The sequence below is a fragment of the Abramis brama genome (genome assembly GCF_963993115.1).
Source record: "Abramis brama genome assembly, chromosome: 10".
NCBI lineage: Eukaryota > Metazoa > Chordata > Actinopteri > Cypriniformes > Leuciscidae > Abramis > Abramis brama.
This window is the reverse complement of record NC_139972.1, coordinates 37,748,925-37,771,607: the sequence shown is the minus strand read 5'-3', so window position 1 is coordinate 37,771,607 and position 22,683 is coordinate 37,748,925. Positions and strand designations below refer to the sequence as shown.

The following is a 22,683-nucleotide window of genomic DNA, read 5'->3' as shown; positions in this document are numbered from 1 at the left end:
AATAGATTTTTCATTGAGTTCATGTTATGTAAGAAACAATGCATTTTGCTTCATCTCTTCCAGTGAAGTGGAAACAGACTGAACATGTTGTTTATTGTTTTCTTTCACAGCAAAATTACGAATTTTTTTTACAGCAAAATTGCTCAAACTGTTTTACAGGAGATTTTTGCAAATAATATAATTTGTGAGAATATATTGTCAAAGTATTATTATGAAATAATGTCAATACAGTATCAATACGTTGTTTTACAGAACCATTTATTTTAATAACAAAATAATAAGACAAATTGAATGATCAAGACATCTTTGTGCAAAAAAATGCTAATTTATGTAACTAAAAAAAAAACTTGATAAGGTTAACACACATTTTATAAAACCTTAGACATTGTATTTTATTAACAGTAAGATATCTTTAATTTTCTGATTAATAAAAATATTACTATTGTCATATTAAACATAAATTGCCAGAATGGCTTATTTATGAAAAACAGATCGTTTCTTCCCTGAGTTGGATTCCTCTCATCACATCATACATGCACATTTCCTCTTTCAGTAATCTGTATAACCACAGCACAAAACCTCAGTATATAAATTATATGTCATATCAGACACTGTTCTTCTGCTGTTTCTCCAAGGGAAAAAAAAAATATCCACAGCTGGGAATAAAGAGGTTTTACGGGGAAAAAAGAGTCTTTGCCAGTAAAAAGTCTTTGTGTGCTTGATCTCTTTCAGACGTAGGCTTTGCTGGTGGCAACGGACCGTGGCTGAGAGTACTTGATGCCGTAGTTGTTCTCCTCCTTAGGTGGGCAGGAGCTACACATTATACCTCCTCCCAGGATCAGCAGTGCAGCTACACCCCATCCAATATAGAGAGAAGGTCCCATCTCCCTTCTTTGGCCATCTGTGAGAATGGGGTTGTAGAAATCCCTGACGATGGTGTTAGCTGACCAACAGACGGGGACCAGAACCAGCACTCCAGCGATGATGAAGATTACACCACTAGCAATAGCCACTTTCACCTTTGAGCTTTCACTCTCGACAAAGCTGGTACATTTTCCACCAACAATTCCCAGGATGATCCCAAAGACGCACACAATGATGGCGACGACCACAAGTGCCCGAGCAGCCTGCAAGTCCCGAGGTAAGGCCAAGAGGGAGTCGTAGATTTTGCACTGCATTTGTCCTGTGCTTTGTACCACACAGTTCATCCACAAGCCTTCCCAGATGTTCTGTGCAGTCACAATATTGGCTCCAATGAATGCTGACACCTTCCACATAGGAAGGGCACAAATCACAATAGCTCCGATGAAACCAATAATCGCTAGGGACATGCCCAGGATCTGTCGACACATAGACACCATTTTTTCTCGTTTGCTTGGCTTCGTTGGCTTGAAAGTGTTCGCTCCTCTCTTTATCGTAGAAATGACTTCTGTTCCTCCCTTCAGAGTTTTAAGATTTTATCAGACGAAGGGAGGAGTCTAAGTTGGATGGACCTGAAACCAGGTTAAGGTACATTTTCAAGTCTGACCAGATTCCTCAGAAGGGAATGTTGATACTGTGGCTAGTTTCGATGAGATGCGCATCGGCAAGGAACTGAACAATGGCCATGTCACGAATACAAATGAGCCAAGTCATCAACCGAAAGGATTGGGTAGGTGTTAACCATAAGTCTTGTTGAAACTCAAAACAAAAACATATGAAGCTAAAAATAGAGCTTAAAAGTGTTTTGATGACCGTTTTGATGAATTAAAGGCTTTTTGACATTATATTTTGGTTAGCTTTATTTTCTCACTACCGTTAAAAACTAAACCAATGCTACACTGTCCATATGCGTTTATTTCCTGTTTCGTGCCAGAATCCCTGGTACTTTCCAAGTAGAATTCGCAATACAATTACATCAACGCATATTTTCTCATTTTTAACTAGTTGGCAGATGAGCAAAAAAGGTTTATTGCTCAAGATTCAATTAATCAACTAACAAAGGATACATGTAGAAATGACAATATAACATCATTTGTAATATTTCAGAAATACATTTATTGACAAGATCATTTATAAAAATCCAAAGCTATATTTATTGTACAAATATTCCCCTGTGGAGACGCAATCAGATTTATAGATTCTTAAAAAAAAAAAAAAAAAAAACATCAGAAAATGCTTGATTTACAGAAAGTGAACAACACAACAGTACTCACAAATTTTACCTTCTGTGTTGAAACATACATGTATTCATATGCCATTTAGCATTACAAAATCTCTACCTCTAGAACAACTGGAATGAGTGGAGAAAGTGGACAAACAAGTTTTTCCAAATCATCATTCACAGGCTAGCAAACAAGCCTTGCAAACAAGCCTTGTGACATTGCAAACAAGTCGCTAATTAGATTTGTTGTTGGATATATACATTTTAATTAAATCAAACACTGAAAGTAAGTACAAGTTGCATTCAAAAAAGTTGAGGAGCACAGTTTTAGAAGGTGTCAGTCAAAGAAATGTTCCATTAGCTAAAGATATTGTCCCGGAACAGTTGTGTAACCTGGGGCTGGATAAGGTTTGTTAGGAACATAACTTCCAGTATATGCTACACTAGGTGCATATGTGTTGGCAGGCATGTAAGCTCCAGGAGGCCCATACATAGGTCCTTGGTAGGGGTACATGCCTGGGTAATTTGGATACATATCTTCTCTCGGTGGACAGGAAGTACACAGAATGATCCCTCCAAACAGAAGACATGCTGAGGCGCCCCAACCAATGTATATGGATGCCCCAAGCTCCCTCTTTTGTGTCGCGATTGTGAGAACATTCTGGAAATCTGAGATGGTGACAGCTGCCGACCAGCAGACCGGTATAAGACAGGCGACTGCAGCTACAATGCAGAGGATGCCACCCAGAATCAGCACTTTAGCCATGGAGGACTCCTTCTTCAGACAGCTACTGCACTGGCCACCCACAAACGTCAGTATCATTCCAATGGCGCCGATCACTATTGCGATGATGATCAGTGCACGTGCCGCTTGCAAGTCCTGGGTCAGAGTCATTATTGAGTCTTGGATTTTACACTGCATCTGTCCAGTGCTCTGCATTACACAGTTCATCCACAAGCCGTCCCAGACAATCTGGGCTGTGGTAATGTTGGCACCAATGTACGAAGTGACACGCCACAATGGGATGCCACAACAGACACATATACCAACAAAACCAATGAAGCACAGGGTCTGGCCAGAAACTTCTTTAGCAATCCTTCCCATGGTGTTGTCACAATCAAAAGCAGCTGTTGGTCTGGTCGTAATCCATGAGCATCTGAGAAACAAGCAGGAAGTGATGGCCTGTTTGACACAGATCCTCATTTGGGAGGAGTCTTGCAGAGCTGTTTGTTTTAATCCTGCTGAACAAGATTCCAAAGCAAGATTCTTAAAATATGCAGCCATTCCGTGAAGACGCATTCAGATCTGCTGTTGGTACAGTAGATGCTTTCAAAACCTTGTCTCTCTTGTGTCAAAGATAAGTCAAAGATTTGAAGATTCTCTCAGATGAGTGGAAATTAATTACAAATGAACAAATAGTGTTTAAAACAAGATTTGACATTAAATTTATATTTGAAAGATGTGAAATGCTGTAAAAACTGTACATTATCACAGTATTACATTCAGTAGCATAAATGAACTACTTTTTAAAAAAAGTCTTGAGCTAAAGCAGTGTTTTACCGACAAGGTAACCGCTAGTTTTTGGAATGTTTACACTTTATTTTGGGTTACAAAGTTATAGCACAAGACTTATTTTAAGTGCCTTTTAAAGGATCTTAACAGAATGTCTATAATTTGGACTAATAGACTAATGGCCTAACTCATACCAAGCCTTGACTTTCCATCACTGAAAATTAGAATCTCACTAATAATATGCAGTTACAACTGTTTCAAAGAGCAATGACACTCCAATGAATGTGAAACATGAAAATATTGTATATTAAAGAGTCCAGTGCATACATCCATATGCTAGTTACACAGAGCCAAGAGAGAAATATTCTGATGTTTTGATGATTAGGCTTCCGAATTTGCCAACTTTATTTATTTTTTAGAGAAAACATTGTGAAAGTATATTGGAAGTGTGCTGTTGTCCAAGAGTTTTTAAACTTGTATGAACTAGTGATATATGATTTAATTAATACCATCACAGTCTGAAGACTTGGGATACAATGTTATTTATTGATGCTAGTACATTATGACAAAAATACATAATACACATGACAAATTACAGAACAATACAAAAGGTATTATTGTAAGCATTTTAAATAAACCTATATATATTCCCATCCATAAAAGCTGGGAAAAGCCAACTCTTTTATCCAAAGGGACTTGCACTACATTTAAAGTATATATTTTAGCAGTTCAGACATTCCCAGATGATCAAAGCCATGATGTTTCTAGCGCTTTGCTCTGCTGTTTCTGCTTCTGGAATACCAACATATAAAAGAACATAATTTTACAGAATTATCTCTTTTCAGAAGATATTCATTGCTAGGGAGATAGAAAATTTTACACTATTAAATGTAAAAAAATGTCTCAAGTAATTCTACAGATGAATTGTTGACATACAGTAATTAGATCTGCAGTTACTAGAGTGCATTTTAAGGCCAGTCATATGGGTTCTGCATCTCAGACAAATTCTCTTGTTGAACTGGACCTCACAGCGGAGAACTTGGGGTTGTAGATGCGTTCTTGCTTTGGCGGGCAGCTCCAACAAAGTATTCCTCCTCCCAGTAAGAGCAACCCAGCAGATCCCCAGCCGATATACAGAGCTGCACCCAACTCTCTCCGCTGGGCCTCCATCATCAACGGATTATAGAAGTTCTGTATGATCGTATTTGCTGACCATGAAACTGGGATCAGACAAAGAAGTCCAGAGACAATGAAGAAAATCCCTGCAATGATGCACGCCTTTGCTTTAGACCCTGGGTCCTCAATACAGTTGGTGCACTTCCCACCAGCCATAGAAATGATGATTCCAAAGAGTCCGGTCAAAATGGAGATGATGATCATGGCCCGGCCAGCTTGAAGGTCAGAACTGAGTGCCAGCATGGAGTCATAGATTTTACACTGCATTTGTCCAGTGCTCTGCACCACACAGTTCATCCACATGCCCTCCCAGATGATCTGTGCTGTAACAATGTTGGCTCCAATAAATGCAGACACCCTCCACTGGGGCAAAGCACACACGATAATGACCCCCAACCAACCCAGCATGGCTGTGACCATGCCCATAATCTGAAGTCCTTGGGAGACCATGTTTTTAAATCAAAGGCCTGCCTTTACAGTGATAAAGTAGTCAAAAGTGTGCAAACCAGACATGTTTGCTCTTTATAGGAAAAGTGTGAAAAGGCGGAGTTTGGTTGTCCTGAGTTGACGATTTCTGGAGAGCCCCTATGATTTCTCTTTTGGCTGCTTACACTATAAACACGAAACAAGAGGAACTGACAAAGCACAGCAACACTTTGAGGTCCTTCAAGGTCAGTTAAAAAATAACTTTTCAAAATGACCTTGCACTGACATAAAAGCTACTGTGAAAAGATATGGCCTTTAGATGGGGGATTATGGTTAGAAATATTTAATGTTTTCTTCACCATTTTTATGATATAGGTAGATGATACAACAAACAAAATGGCAAGAAATTATACAAAAATGCACGCTAATCATAAATTCCCTTACCCTAACCCTAAACCTAACCATGACTGTAACAGGGAAAAAACCTTTTTAAAATGATTTATGTACATGATAATAACTGCACTCTAAAAATGCAGGATTGTTTCAACCCATGTGTGGCAAGCAGGGCGGGCCGGTGACGTGATGATTACTGATGAGCACCACCTGTGTGATGCACCGGTCATGGAGGAGCTTCGGAAGCATAAAAGGAGGAGCGACGACAGTGAAGGACGAGAGAGGACCAGGCCTGGACTTTACTTTGTGTTTTGTTTATTTTATTATGTTTGTGGGGCAGTCGTCCATGAGGGGCTGCCGCCTTTACTTTCATTTTGTGTTTATTTATTTTTATTAAAGTTTGTTAAACGTTCACTGGTTCCCGCCTCCTTCTTCCCATAACAACTAATCTTCGTTACACCATGTTTGGGCCAAATATGGACAAACCCAACCGTTGGGTTTAAAAATTTGATTAAAAAGTGTAAATGGTTGGGTTTGTCTATATTTGACCCAAACATGGGTTGAAACAACCCAGCATTTTTTAGAGTGTGGATATCCCACCAAGGATGCCATAACTATTATATGTTGAAACAATATTTTTGTTTCTCCTGGTTAGACACAGGAGACTGGGGTTAATTGCAACAACCTTTACTACATTTACTTCTCAGGGTAGGTTTATTTTTGAAAGTCAGTTTTCTGTGTAGACATTCAATAGCTTAACAGCTACAAAACGCTATTTTATTTCCATTTTTCCATTTTGTTAATTTCCAGACAAAATTATACCATTCTTAAAACTTCTGGAACTTCATTACAGTAAAAACACATCTATAAGCTGAAACTTATACATCATATATTTGGATATTTAATCAGACATTATACAACTATTATTTGTCATACAGTTTTTTAAAATTGCTCCTAAACTCCTAAACTACGTGCTTTACACTCAGGTTGCAATTGTAAAACAAAATTTTTGCAAAACTCTAAACACAGTTCTCTACGTTAGACACTTCATTCAAAACTAACAGCTCTTTTGTTTAATTTGTGAAACAATGCCATTTAAATTGTACAATCATTTCCCAATTACCTACACCCAATTATCATGTGTGAAAACACTTATACATAAATTGTTCACTTATAAATCAAAACTCAGTGTTTTGAGAAGGAAAGAAAATATTTATCCCCTTTCATTTCTGTTTAGAGTGTAAATATATATGTATATGTATGTCACATTTTGGGTTTTGTTTCTTGTTCTTGTCATTGTCATGTTTCTGTGTCTTGTCATGTGATTCCTTGTTTGTCATGTGATCCTGCCATATGTGTCTTGTCATTGGTTAAAAAAATAAAATAAAAATAAACATCACTGAACTTATTTAAGCTGGACTGTATTTTCTTCTGGAAACAAAGTTTTTTTGCATTATTATCCTGTTATCTTTGTAAAGCTGCTTTGAAACAATCTGTATTGTAAAAAGTGCCATATAAATAAATTTGACTTGACTATATAGACTGGTATACAGTGTATTCGTGCATTTGCATGTACGTGTTAGTGCTATGACAAACACCTGTACACTCCTAACACACTGGCAAAAGACACAATATAGTAGTGTTTTATGTTTTAATATTTTACTTCCTAGTAGTTTTGAAACCTCATAAATAGCTTAAATATTACCCAATTATGTATCAGATAATTTATTGAGAACAGAACCGTCTTTTTAAACAAATAGTAAAAATGTAAACGGGTTTGCTAGATTCAGATTTTTATTATTTATAAATAATTGACATATACGCAAAATCCACTTTTAACTGGGTGTAATGAGGCACATGACACTAATTTGAGTCTTTGTAAAGAATTTATTTGTTGCAATGCACATACTTGAAATGCTTTCTAGCTCAAATCTGTCACAATTTTAAAACACAATATGAATGCATTTACATTTTATATAAATCCTTAACAGTTTAAGCACATCCTCAGAGTGTGAAGCCAGTCAGCAAAGTTAAGAAGAGATATTTACAGTTCCCGCTCCATTTTCTTTGGCAGTAGAGTTCTGTTCAGCACCGTGACACATTCACACTTAGTATTTCACCATTCCTGTCATATCTTGGAGAGCTGAGGGCTAATTCAACCATTTGGTCAGTGATAGAGCGTTCGCATGCATGGTCAATTGTAACACCACAGGTCAAAAGCTGGTACAATGTTGGTACAACCAAGGTACAATGTTCACAAATTGGGCAGTTTGAATGTCACTATTAGCAGGGCTCTTTGGCTCCTCTTCACACATACCCTTTGGTTCCTCCAGGCCGAGCAGTGTACTTCGTGGTGTACTGATCCCGGGGAGGGCAATTTGCACAAAGCAGTGAGCCGCCAATAACCAGCAGTGCCGAAGCAGCCCACCCAATAAACAACGAAGCTCCCAACTCTTTCTTTTGTGCACTGATGGTTAAAGGGTTGTAGAAGTCCTTTACAATTGTGTTGGCGGTCCAGCAGACTGGAATCAAACACAGAATTCCAGAGATGATGAAGATGGCTCCTGAAATAATGCCAACTTTGGCCTTGGTTGTCTCATCTTCAATGCAGTTGGTGCATTTCCCTCCAGCAGCCGCTAGCAGGATCCCAACAACGCCCACCAGGATGGAGATAATACACAAGGCACGGGCAGCCTGTAGATCTGAGCTGAGAGCCAGCATCGAGTCGTAGACTTTACACTGCATCTGTCCAGTGCTCTGCACCACACAGCTCATCCAGATTCCTTCCCAGGTAACCTGCGCTGTGACGATATTCTGTCCGATGAAAGCCGTGACGAGCCACATAGGGAGAATGCAAACCACAATTACCCCTATCCAGCCAATGACAGCCAGGGCAATGCCCAGCATCTGTAACCCTGCTGATACCATGCTAGACGCTTCTTTGCTTGTGCGTTGAAGTCACAGAGAGTGAAAGAAAAAATATTCTTCAGTCTGTAGAGCCAGTTTAGTGAAAATGGGAATAAAACGGGCTCTTTTATGCGTGGGGAACAAGGAGGGGCAGGAGGGAATCACTCACAGGCACATCGTCACCATGATTCGCCCCTGGCCTGTGCTGTCATCGATCAAGCAAATCCTAGGGGCGAGTCTTAACTCATGCTCGCATTAGGGTGAATTTCTTTAGGGCATTTTATGAATCATTAGTTATTCATAGTTTTTGTGGAAAATAACATGATTCAACAATAGGAGTAATCCATAAATGAAGATTAAAGAAGCAAGGCAGACACAAAAATATAATACACCCAAGGTGCGTGAAGGGTTTTGAAAGATGAAGTAACATAATTAACATACGTTTAAACATTTAAAAGAGCATGAATTGTACAAAATATTGATTTAGCCTCTGAAACACACACCCAAAAGACTCTTAATTTTCATTCACTGTCTTTTGTCTTCACTAATTGTAGCTGAAGCTTTAGCTTAGATGGATGATTTTCCATAATGCAAAAGATACCACACATTTTATCTCTACTTAGAGATAATTATGTGACCATTATATGCAGACAGTTTTAATAATGAGTTTAATGAAATTAGTCATCTCGAGCAAAGCGTATTTCATGCCACCCTCTCACCAATACTTCTCTTACACATACTTTTTTTTAACTCACAAAAAGACATAAATTAGATTAAAACGGCCACTACCTGAAGCTCCACAGTCTTCCATTCTTTACATAGTTAATATTTGTTCAAATAGTAGATTTTCTAAAGAAGCAAGGGAAAAAGCAGTAGAATGCTGACCTGGTTTCCAATGTCCAGAGAAAGAGGTGGAATCTTTCCTAAAGCCACTGCTGCACTATATAGTTAAAAGAGCGAAAAAGTGTTCGCTGTCCAAGGGTTTGCAGGGAACAGACATTAGAGGCACATGGTGAAGGGATGAAAATCAATCTCAGGTGTTTGCTGTGTAGAAAATGGAGGGGGAAAAAAGAGGGACAGAGTAAGAGATCCTGTTTGTTTCATGAATGAAAGAACGCTCTGTTTGGTGGCCAGAAGGACAAGAATGGCTCTATTTTACATGGCAGCTCATTAAAATCCCCTTGGCAAGGAGAAAGTGGATACGGTTCCTCACAGGTAAGGAATGTCTGCAATTAAGGAATTGAGGAAAGATGGTCTGCCAAATTTTACCTTCTCAAATGGGTTATTTTGAATTCTATGAAATCCTATTTGAGGCTGTAGTATCAAACATTTCAATACAGACATCAGAATTTATTCAATTGGTATTAAAAGATTATGTCATTATAATCACATGACTGTAATTTAGTAAATAGGTAACAACGAATCACATTTGGTTAGTGTTCATTTGTTCAAACATCCAAGGGCACTGATTTAATTGGGTTTGTCCTGTATGGACACGTGAGTTAGAAGTTTCTGCGTGCGTACACTCAAAAAAAAATGTTTGTCTAAAAATAAGATTGATGTATTTTAATTGCATAACAAATTCCCATGCATTTGGATAACATAGTTTTAACATAAACCAATCAATAATCTGAATGTGATTCATATTTTTAAGTCATATCTAAATGAAACAGATAAGATTTATGTAATTGTATTAATAAACTGAATGTGATTTATACGTGTCAGTCGTATGTAAATGAAACAGGTAAGATTTATGTAATAGTACACAGAAAAACGCCCATGTTAAATTAACACTGCTCAGTGTTTATATGTGTGCACACTACAGAGTTAAAGCGGTGTTGAAGTTAATGAGATAATTAACTTATGATTGAGCATTAATGATGAACACCTGCTGTTAACAAGCAGAATCACTGAAGGAAAGAGAAACACAAGAACTACAACTGACTTCAGACACAGCCTTAGATGAAATCAACTGAAGAGAAAAGAAGACATTAAATCTGTGAAGATCTCAGCAGAGGAGGATTAAACAACTCCACAAACAGCATTACCAGCTTCACTTATTACTAACCAGACTGACTTTATTTCATTTCCGTTTTAATGAAAACAATAGGTGTATTTTAAAGTCACCATGATGGTGGTTAGCGTTTGCTTTAGTTGGGCTCTTGACCATTGACTCTTTAATATAAAATTTTCTCTGGCTGCTATAATTATGTGTTTATAAAACATGTTTATTGCAGCAAAAAAGCCATGAGAAAAAGAGATCAGGTGATGTCGGCTGTTTATTGATGATGATGATGATGACAAAGTCATCATCATGTAATTGCCTGATTCACTGATCTTGTTCAGTGTCTAATGCTTTTTAATATTGTTTTATTCATAACAGAAGCCATTTGATTTTACAGCATGAAATCTAACAGTGTTGTTTATCAAACAATATACTCTTTTTTTCATTAGTTAGTGCACAAAAACCTTTCATCTATGGCATTACTTAGACTCACACAGACATCAAGAAACAGCATATGAATCTCAACAATGGTGACAAAAGATACAAAAATCCTGATGCATAATTTATTAATGCCGCAATGCATGCTGGGAGATATGGGTGAGTTTTGATTGGTGGTACCCAGCATGCACTGCAGCATGAAGCATTTCATTGATTGTCACCATTGTTGAGAGTCGTACACTGATTATTGATGTCCAAGTAATAATGTAGAAAGTTTAATGCACTAAATGTTTTTAAAATTCTTTATATTATTTGATAACTGTTGGATCTAATGCTGTCAGGTCACACAGCTACTATAACAATTAAAACAAAATCACATAACCCCAATAATCAAGCATTAGACACTGAAAAAGATAAGTGATTCAGGCCACAATATGATGATTACACCTTCATCAATAAACAGCCAACATCACCTGATCTCATGTTTTCTTGGCTTTTTCGCTGCAACAAATGTGTCTTATAAACACATAATTATAGCAACCAGGAAAAATTTACATTACAGAGTCAATGGTCAAGAGTCCAACTAAAGCAAACACTAACCACCATCATGGTGACTTTAAAATATAACTATTGATTTAATTCAAACGGAAATTAAATAAAGTCAGTCTGGTTAGTAATAAGTGAAGCTGGTAATGCTGTTTGTGGAGTTGTTTAATCCTCCTCTGCTGAGATCTTCACAGATTTAATGTCTTCTTTTCTCTTCAGTTGATTTCATCTAAGGCTGTGTCTGAAGTCAGTTGTAGTTCTTGTGTTTCTCTTTCCTTCAGTGATTCTGCTTGTTAACAGCAGGTGTTCATCATTAATGCTCAATCATCACTTAATTATCTCATTAACTTCAACACCGCTTTAACTCTGTAGTGTGCACACATATGAACACTGAGCAGTGTTAATTTAACATGGGCGTTTTTCTGTGTACTATTACATAAATCTTACCTGTTTCATTTACATACGACTGACCAATATAAATCACATTCAGTTTATTAATACAATTACATAAATCTTATCTGTTTCATTTAGATATGACTTAAAAATATGAATCACATTCAGATTATTGATTGGTTTATGTTAAAACTATGTAATCCAAATGCATGGGAATTTGTTATGCAATTAAAATACATAAATCTTATTTTTAGACAAATTTTTTTTTTTGAGTGTAAGAACAGAATCTCAAAACCAGCGAGGCTCTTGAAATAAACAAACACCTAAACGGTTATGTGGAGAACTGGCTGGTCTAGATGTTAGGCAAATGAATTTATTACACATGGGAAAATGAACATGAGCAGCTCATACTATGAGTTTTGTAATGTGAGAAGAACATTTTCACAAAATAATGTAGTTAACAAATGAAACTTTATTGTAAAGTGTTACCAAACAATAAGATATAGGAAACATAAATAAATGTAATTTATGTAACAAATTAACAAATATTTCCACAGTGACAATGGGAAATGTTTTTACTTTGACTTTCAGCAGTGAGTCATCTGTCCCCACACTCTGTTTACAGTCACCTGTGTAATTACTAATGAATCTTTTAATAGTTTCTTCCTCCCAGGTGACGGGGGAGGTTGTCTGACATCAGAGAGTTTCACCCCGGGCTCGTGAGACGCGTAGACATAGTTTCTATGGATGATCAAGCCTGTGATAGCGATCTAGAAGAATGAAAAGGCGGATGACTCAGCGGTGCTTTCCAATGATCAAACAAGAACACAGGACACTGAGAACACTTGATGCTTGACCCAGCCAGATAATTAAAGACTTCTGAGTTTCTGAACAATTAACATAATAGACCAGACACAGAACAGTGGTCCACACATCTTGGTAAAGCTCATCAGAAAATAAAAGCTCAGATTTTTCTAGGATAGTAAGTGAATTTTCTTCACTTTCAGAAGTTATATGTGATGTAATTAAGACCAGAGGACTGAAAATGTTTAAATTCAAATACAATTCAAACACTGAGAAACAATGGACAGACAAGTTTGATATATTGCAAAGGGAAAGTCCACAAATTAATCATTTAAAATTGAACAAAATCAAATACTTTATTCCTGGTAGTGTAGTGTTGATGTGGCTTGTAATAAATCAAGTTTGTAAATAAATAAGCAAGCAAGCAAATAAACACACACACACACACACACACACACACACATAAAAATAACTTATTTTAAAATTTTCTACCAAACCATTATATAGCAAATATCATTAAGTCAAGTCAAGTCCTTTATTTATATAACACTTTTTACAATACAGATTGTTTCAAAGCAGCTTTACAGAGATAACAGGAAAATAATGCAACAGAGTTTGTTTCCAGAAGAAAATAGCGTCATAGTCCAGCTTAAGTAAGTTCTGTGATGTTTCATTTTGTTGTAAAAAAGACTTTGCATTAAATTTGCATTATTTCAATATCCTGATAATTATATCAGGAGTATGCTAAAGCCTTAGCATACAAAATGATTTCCAAAAGGTGAGACGCTTGTCTGGTATCAGGAAATGACAGGAAGACTGTTTAATTAAAAATTAAAAGTTTTTGGAGTGTTCAGCTGGAAAACGCAAAGAAATGCATACGTGCATGCGGATATTTAGGCAGAGTCACATTTTTCATATCGCCTCTAAAGTACATGTGCACCGTCTGACAAACTGGTGGAACAGGTTCACACTCCCACACAGAAATGCTGTGCTGACCTTAAATGCTGGTTGCATACTATTGTAAACATAACAACCTGTAGTAAAAAAAAAATGCATCTCAAGTCTTATGTCAATTGTTTATGACAGCCATACATTACTGTTCCAAAGGCCAATGCTCACCTGTGAAGTTCTTGGTTGGTGCTTAACAAAAGCACATTTTACACCACACTCTACTTTTAAATCCTTGCACTTTTAACGCTCACATGGTCCTGAATGTTGTACACATTTGTACAAGTATATATTATATTTTTATAGTAATTTTAAAATAGAAAAATTATAAAATATTTTAAGACATTTTTCATTGCTAAAGTTTGTTTGCATTGCTGTCAGGTTGTTCTCACTGTTCAAGTGAAACGAGTTGTTATCTAGTAGCTCCCTCTATCAGCTAAATACAAGAACTAAAACACACAACACATGCTGTTCACTGTTGGCACGTACACAGAGCAAAAAATAATTACTGTATGTAAAAAAATAAAATAAAATAAAAAGTTCTTGAAAATGTATTTGCTGTTTATCAGTTTGTTATATTTCTCAGAATCTGGCAGCAATAACCAGTGAACAGTGTTTTAGCCTTGAAAACAAAAGCAAATCTTTTCAAATACAGATGGATGCGCTGGGAGAACTGATCTAATCTCAGTCGATCCAAAACCAGTCTACAGAATACAATCTCTCCCAAGTCTTAAATCTTGTGGATTCCCCTGAATCAATGATTCTTGACCTGCTGTCACACAATAGCTGATCTGTGTAGTGATCGAATGATTATTTACTGTATATCTTCAATTGATGGAATCCAGTTCTTTGAGGAAATCAAACATCTTCATGAAATCAAAATGGAATGTTTTGGTAATAAGAATAGTGTAATAAAGTATTAAATCATTTGTAAACTGTTAGTTTATAGTTAATTAATTATCAACTGTAGTTAATACATTAATAGACTATTATACAAATAGTGATTTCTTCATTCATTGTTACTGTAATTAACAAATTATTGTTTAATCAGCTCACATGTAAAGAGTTAGATGATGCTTTGTTAAAAACTTATTAACAGTAAATAGTTTAGATTACTAAGAGTATGGAAAATGGGAAAATTACATTAATTTAGTGCTTTAAACCAACCTTGATAATTGCATTCATATTCAGTGTTCCTTAAAAGTTTACAAATACATTAAGAGCGCGCACACACACACACACACACACACACACACACACACACACACTTCAATTAGGACACATTTCAAATAAAACTTGGGTTTCAAAACAAGTTTTGTTTTTCGTTTAATGTAAGAAAGATATTAGTTTCTGCTACCTTTCTGCCAGTACTTGATTACGGTGATGTAGTTTATCAATTTGCTCCTTCTTCTTCTCTCCGATTTATAAAACTATTATGGGATTGCTGCCTCCATACCTCTGTTGTCTCATTCAATAGAAAAGTGTTGGGAAATATTCCCTCCATTCCCAAGATTGTTATACTCTTTCGGTTCCTTTTTTATCCGAACTGCACTGGGGAAAAGGGCTTAAAAAAGGGCTTTTAATGTATGCAGCTGACTGGAGTTTACTACAAACTTTGGTGTCTATGGAAAAATTTAAATTTATTAGTCGGTCACTTGAAGATATGGAAGCTTGTTTCCGCCACAGAATAAAATATTTAAAAATATAATTGCAACTTTTTATCTCACAATTGATAGTTTACATCTCGCAATTTTGACTTTATTTCTCAGAACTGCGTGATATAAAGTCACAATTGAGTCACAATTTTTGCAATCCTGACTTTATAACAAGCAATTGTGACTATATCATGCAATTCTAAGATGAAAAGTCAGTTGTGAGATAAAAACTTATAATTACTTTTAAATGTTTTATTCTGTGGCAGAAACAAGCTTCCATACGAAGATGACTCAATGATGTGCAATTGTTTTTAAGTATTTTAGTTTTTATTGTTATTCTGTTTTGTTGACCTGTGGTTGCAACTGATTGTACTGCTGTCTTGCCCAGGACACTCCTGTGAAAGAGATTTTTAATCTCAGAGAGATTATCCTGGTTAAATAAAGGTAAAATAAATAAATAAATAATTGACAGCTTTATGTATTGATTAGTTAGTTAGTTAGTTAGTTAGTTAGTTAGTTAGTTAGTATTTTTAAGTGGTTATATTTAGTTTTGGGGATGGGCTTAAACATTTAAATGAACTCTGAATAATAATGCAATCAATGTCCACACTAAAAAATGATGTGTTGGATTTACTTAAAATATATTTGCACCATTTTTGCATCACACTTTTTAAGTAATCCCAAATTGGAATAATTTTACTTAAAATTAACAAGAAAACCTTTGTTATATGTACTTAAATATTTGGGTTCACGCAACATTCTTTACTTAAAAATATGTAACGTACGTGATAGAATCTACTAAGTAATTGCAAGTTGTTTTAACTTAACATTACTTAGTAGATTATATCAACTTACATATATTTTTAAGTAAAGAATGTTGCATGAACTCAAATATTTAAGTACAGGTTTTCTTGTTAATTTTATTCCAAGTTGGGATTACTTAAAATGTGTGATGCAAAAAAAAGTATGTTTTTAAATACTTGTCACTCATTTCATAGGCTACATTAACTAACATGTAGGCTACAAACGTTTTCATACGTATTCGTAAGTAACACGTTTGTTGAAAATACGTAGCAATTCTGAAATTCAGTTAAAAAGTTAATTTCTTGACCAAAAATGCAATAAACGAGTGTACCTTAAGTTAAAAAAGTTAAGCTTACCTCTTTTCAGTGTCTTCATCACGTTGCATTTCAGAAAATCTTCACCCACTAACACAATAAACAAGTGTTTAATGTTAAAATGTCAAAATCTAATATTTTACTAAGTTTATAGAAAGTTAAGCTTACCTTTTCACCGTCTTCACATGTGCTTCACAAAATGGCTCCAATTTTTGTCTGCAAAGGGATCACAGGAAATTGCATATCACGTGGCTCGTATAGTTACTTAAAATGTTATGCTAGATTTACTTAATTTTGATGCAATTGTTATAGTAGTTGATTTGACTTTTATTTATGCATACATTTAAGTTCACCTGATAACTTATATTTTTGTGTTACACACATATATATATATTTTAAGTAGAGGTTGAAAAGTTATGAATACAACGTTTTTTGAGTTTAATCTAATTACTTTTATAAGTAATGGTTGTTCAGCCGACGAATCGTTTTTTACGGTTTAAAGCCCTTAATTTATGCAATTTTCCCATTTTCCTTGACCAAATCTAAAGTGAGAACTATTTACAGTTAATATGTTGTTAACAAAGCATTATTTAACTCTTTACATATGAGCTAATTAACCAATAATAATTGGTTAATAATAATAAACTTACACACAGTTTTTGAAACTATGGCTCCATTTCTCTAAAATCTTCACACAAAACCACAAAACACGCACACAAGATTAAAAAAAGATGTGAAAAATGTAAAACATCACTATATTGTGTATATATGTTGGTTGCTTAGTGTGCAGTGGAGTGTTCAGGAGTTTGTCACAAGTACATGCATGTGAACAAATACACTGTACAATGTTTGCACAACTGATGGATTTTACACATGGAACTAAACTGAATCAATACTGAACTGACTTGAGCTGAATAATGACACTTTTGGCTTGTTAGATATGGCTTGTATATATATATATATATACAATATATATATACAAGCCATATTATTTTTACCCCCTTGCATTTCTGTTTATAGTGTGTGTGTGTGTGTGTGTGTGTGTGTGTGTGTGTGTGTGTGTGTGTGTGTGTGTGTGTGTGTGTGTGTGTGTGTGTGTGTGTGTGTGTGTGTGTGTGTGTGTGTATATATATACTGTATATATATATATATATATATATACATATACACACTCACACACACACACTATAAACAGAAATGCAAGGGGGTAAAAATAATTTCGGGAAATGGATGTGGCATTTAAAAGGCAGTGTTTCCTAAATGAATCAAAAGAGCTGTTACTTTTGAGTGGTGTGTCTAAATGTAGAGAACCGTGTTTAAACTGAGTGTAAAGCACGTAATGTGCATGTAGTTTTGCAGACTTGGTCTGAAGATTCGGTACATGAGTGATGGGTTTCACTGAGTTGGCCTCAAGTTCCACTTTTAGTGTCTAATCAATTTTTTAAAACTGTAATTACAGTGACAAAGAATGAAGAAATCACTATTTGCATATAGTCTAATATTAATGTATTAACAACCGTTTATAAACTTTTAATTAACTGTTTGCAAATGATTTGTAAATACTTTATTACACTATACTTATTATAAAGTGTTACCAATATTTTTAGTATTGTGAATGGAGCATTGTCATTTTGGGAATGGTGAACAATGTTCGCACAGTATGGAACAGTGAAATTGTCTATATTGCTTGACTGTTATTTAACCATACAGATGCACCACAGGAACACCACTGTATTGCTGTCTGTGTTAGATCACATCACTATTAGTGGATAACAACTAGACAATTTGAAAGCATTCTTTACCATCCTTTAAATTCAAAAAGTCAATAATCTTAAAGATGACTCATAACAACATATTACTTTTTATTATTATTATTATTACTATGATCTCCAAGTTTCTCCCACATGATCTCTGGATCTCGACCATAGTGACCATTGGGTTCTTGGCTCTCACTAAGGCTCTGTACTCCTGATTGCTCAGTTTGGCCTGGTAGCCAGCTCTAAGGAAGAGTCTTGGTTGTATTACACTTCTTTCATTTCAGTATTATGGAGACTACGGTGCTCTTGGGAACCTTTAATACAGCAGAATATTTCAACGCATTCTCATCCTTGGGCGTCATATACTGACGCTTTTGACATTTCGTCGACATCGAACGCACATGGCACCCTTTAGCGTCAATACGACACGCACAGAGCTTTGTTCGGTTATGGGTAGGTTTAGGTCTAGTGTAGGGTTAGGATTAGACCACTAGGAGGCGCCTTCTGGCCCATTTCTATCTGCGTCTCATATTGACGCTAAAGGGTGCCATGTGCGTTCGATGTCGACGAAATGTCAAAAGCGTCAATATATGACGCCCTAGGATGAGAACGGGCTGAATATTTTGTAGCCTTCTCCAGTTTGTGCCTTGACACAATCTTGTCTCTGAGCTCTGAATGCAGTTCCTTTGACCATATGTCTTGGTTTTTGCTCTGATATGCATTTTCAGCTGTTAGACCTTATATAGACACATCTTTGTCATTTTGGTGTATGAAGTGTAGATTTATTTATTTATTTAAGGATTTAGACATAAGGCAACATAACAAGAAGTAAAAAAAAGAAAAAAAAAGAAGAGGTCTTAATATTCTTTAAATGCACTGTATGGACATGGATCTTTGTCATAAATGATTTCCAAATGATAGGCCTGCCATGAATTCCAACATTGATTTGCAAATTGTACTTTTCTATAATGTTTGAAAATATCCACATCAATATGCAACCATATTTATGTATATGTATGGCATATACAGTTGGGCTTGGAAGTTTGTGAACCCTTTTTCTGTATTTCTACATAAATATGACCCAAAACTGACAAAGAGAACTCAATCAAAGAAATGAGAAAAAAAAAACATTTTCTCATTTATTTATTGGGAAAAATGATCCAGGATTGGCAATTTTTGTGTGAGTGGCAAAAGTATGTGAAACCTTTTCTCCTAGTATCTGGTGTGACTCGGGTTCTTGTGCAACAATAACTGCAACTAAATGATCCTGCTGATCTGACCTGCAGAATGACACATCTAGCCCATTAGTGGGTTTCCTCACATGAATGACTTTCTTCAGATCCTTCCACAATATTTCAGTTGCATTAAGGTCAGGACTTTGCCTTAGCATTCCAAAACACTAGCTTTGCTCTTCATTAAACATTCTTTGTCTGTTGGAGGACCATCATAATAAAGAGTTAGCAGATATTAAGCAGACAGTCTGTTAACAGATTCATTCTTCCATTCTTTGGTTGAATGACTTGTGTGCTTGGGGTCGTTCTCAAGTCAAGTCAAGTCAAGTCAAGTCAAGTCATCTTCATTTATATAGCGCTTTTAACAATGTAGATTGTTTCAAAGCAGCTTTACATTGATAATAGGAAATGAAAGTAACAGAGATTGTTTTGGCTTTATAGCAGCTCTAGAATAAAGTTATTGTCCAGCTAAAGTTAGTTTGATTGATTCACTTCCGTCGCAACGATCATTAGTTATTAACTTAGGGGCCTCTAACACAACACCGTTTTAACAGAAAACTCTTAAGTTCTTTCAGCGCAAACTTCAAAAACGCAATCCCGTGAGAACGCTGATGGCGTGCACATGCATATTACGAGTTCAGTCTGTAGGTATGTGCGTTTGAATATACTGTATGTGCGCAGGTGTGTATTATTTATAATACAGAATTTTTATCGCTTCCGTGTAGCCAAGCGAACCAGAATTATCCCGACAACGCTTTATCTGTACAGAGGTGAATGGAAGGGAAGGAGGTCTTCACAGGGGAGAGACTAGTTGACACTTCAGGACTGTGTTGTCGTCGCGTCCAGGCACAGGTCCTTCATCAGATCTGGATATGGCCTGGATCTGGTCGGACTACGGTAAACCTCGGGATAAACAGAGAGACTAATATTAGCGTAGACGCCATTCTTCTTATGATATAACGAGTACATCAGGATTTATGGGAAGTGTTCCCAGTTCCGACCTGATCTATGCAGCCTAACATTGAATTATAGAAGTCTATAATGTGTTATGTGTATGCTAGGTCAAAGAGATGTGTTTTTAGTCTAGCTTTAAACTGACAGAGTGTGTCTGCTTCCCGGACAATGTTAGGAAGATTGTTCCAAAGTTTTGGTGCTAAATAGGTAAAGGATCTACCGCCAGCAGTTGATTTTGATATTCTAGGTATTATCAACTGCTCTTGAGATTCAGTTTATGGTCAGATGTCCTGACGTTTTTCTTTAGAATTCGCTGGTATAATTCAGAATTCATTGTTCCATCTTATGCTTGAATGTAGTGTTTTTCTTTCTAATTTAAGACAAAAAGTTATATTTTTGTCTTATCCGTCCACAAAGCATTTATTTTGATTGTCCCTTTTGAACATTCTGTTAACTATAAGTAACTTTGCAACTACATGTCAACTAGCTCTCATTAGAGTATTAGTAGACTGTCTGCTTATCTGCTAACTCTTTATTATGATTGTCCTCTAACAGACATTATACTGACTATAAGTAACATTGCAACTACATGTCAACTTATTCTAACCCTAACCCTGCCAGTCTACTAATACTCTACTAACACTCTAATGAGATTTAGTACAAGTGCAACGTTACTTATAGTCAACAGAATGTGTTAAAGGGACCATCAAAATAAAGTGAAATCGCTAAATGCAAGATTTTGTCCAAAACAAAAAAGACATATAGCCTATATTGGTGGATTACAATATCAAAATCGACTGCTGGCGGTAGATCCTTTTCCTATTTAGCACTTTGGAACAGTCTTCCTAGCACTTTAAAACTTTGGAACAGTCTTCCTAACATTGTCCGGGAAGCAGACACACTCTGTTAGTTTAAATCTAGACTAAAAACACATCTCTTTGACCTAGCATACACATAACACATTATAAACTTCTGTAATGCAATGTTAGGCTGCATAGATTAAGTCAGCCGGAACCAGGAACACTTCCCATAAATCCTGATGTACTCGTTACATCATACACTGTAAAAAATTTAACCATGATTTTTACGGTAAAAAAACGGCAGCTGTGGTTGCCAGAACTTTACCGTCAAAAATACGGTAGCAACCCGTTATTGGTTTTACAGACTTAACTTAAAATTTACAGTAATAAACCGTATTTTATTATCTGATATAATGTGAATTTACCGTCCTATTGAAGTATTAATATCTGTTTTGTACCATAATACACTGATAACCAACAATCACAGCAGTGATGATAGTCACATGATCAATCAAAGCTCATCACAAGCAGCTCTTCCACAAAAAAGTTAATATTATAGAAGCCGCACAGTGTCATTCACACAAACATTAAACACCATCACGGTAACACACATGAAATTTTAAAAATGCAATAAACATTAATTTAACAACATTAAATGTAACATAAAACCCTAATGTACATAACTGATTAGAAAAAACGAAGAAAACTATGAAGAAACATAGTTATTTCAACAAAAATACATCAAATGTGAAGTGTCACACAGGGAATTGTGGGAATGTCAATTTACGTTTTTTCACTGTAAATTATACAGTTGTTCTTTTTCACTTTCAAAAACTGTAAATTTAACGGTATTTTACAGTAAAATTGCATTAAATGTACCATTAGGTCTATCACAGTTATTTACCGTATATAGTACGGAAACTTTCTGTTAACCAATTAACAGTTTTTCACTGTAGCATTTTTACCGTTAAAATTACGATCATTTTTTATAGTGTAAGAAGAATGGCGTCTACACTAATATTAGTCTTTCTGTTTATCCCGAGGTTTACCGCAGTCCGCCGGATCCAGATCTGATGAAGGACCTGTGCCTGGACACGACGACAACACAGTCCTGAAGTGTCAACTAGTCTATCCCCTGTGAAGACCTCCTTCCCTTCCATTCACCTCTGTACAGATAAAATGTTGTCAAAATGATTTCAGTTCGCATGGAAGTGACAAAAAATTCTGTATTATGAAGTAATTTGGTGAGGTCAATTTGTAAAGAAAGACTACATGCATGCACACATATATTTAAATGCGCATACCTATTAAACACATAATACGCATGTGCACGCAGTCAGCGTTTTCACAGATTCGCGTTTTTGAAGTTTACGCGGAGATGATAACGATAGCGTTTTTATCACTGTAAAGCTGCTTTGAAACAATCTATATTGTTAAAAGCGCTATATAAATGAAGGTGACTTGACTTGACTTGG

At 35.8% G+C, this 22,683-nt stretch overlaps 5 protein-coding genes across 5 annotated transcripts in view; all 5 read right to left on the bottom strand.

Annotated features, from left to right (window-relative positions):
• LOC311091540 (claudin-4-like) overlaps window positions 1–9,576 on the bottom strand; it is a 31,389-nt gene extending 21,813 nt beyond the window's left edge. The window contains exon 1 of the mRNA XM_084127498.1: window positions 9,444–9,576. The gene's annotated coding sequence lies outside the window, so the exon portion shown is untranslated. The remainder of the gene's footprint in view (window positions 1–9,443) is intronic.
• On the bottom strand, window positions 53–1,427 carry LOC311091602 (claudin-4-like). The gene has a single exon (XM_084127594.1). It carries the CDS (start codon window positions 1,359–1,361, stop codon window positions 729–731), a length of 633 nt encoding a protein of 210 aa, XP_083983720.1. The 5' UTR covers window positions 1,362–1,427; the 3' UTR covers window positions 53–728.
• cldnf (claudin f) lies at window positions 1,824–3,296 on the bottom strand. The gene has a single exon (XM_084127593.1). The coding sequence runs from the start codon at window positions 3,246–3,248 to the stop codon at window positions 2,505–2,507; it is 744 nt and encodes a 247-aa protein (XP_083983719.1). The 5' UTR covers window positions 3,249–3,296; the 3' UTR covers window positions 1,824–2,504.
• On the bottom strand, window positions 4,367–5,304 carry LOC311091605 (claudin-4-like). The gene has a single exon (XM_084127597.1). The coding sequence runs from the start codon at window positions 5,280–5,282 to the stop codon at window positions 4,653–4,655; it is 630 nt and encodes a 209-aa protein (XP_083983723.1). The 5' UTR covers window positions 5,283–5,304; the 3' UTR covers window positions 4,367–4,652.
• Window positions 7,534–8,624, bottom strand: cldna (claudin a). The gene has a single exon (XM_084127598.1). The coding sequence runs from the start codon at window positions 8,577–8,579 to the stop codon at window positions 7,959–7,961; it is 621 nt and encodes a 206-aa protein (XP_083983724.1). The 5' UTR covers window positions 8,580–8,624; the 3' UTR covers window positions 7,534–7,958.
• Window positions 9,577–22,683: the final 13,107 nt, after the last annotated feature.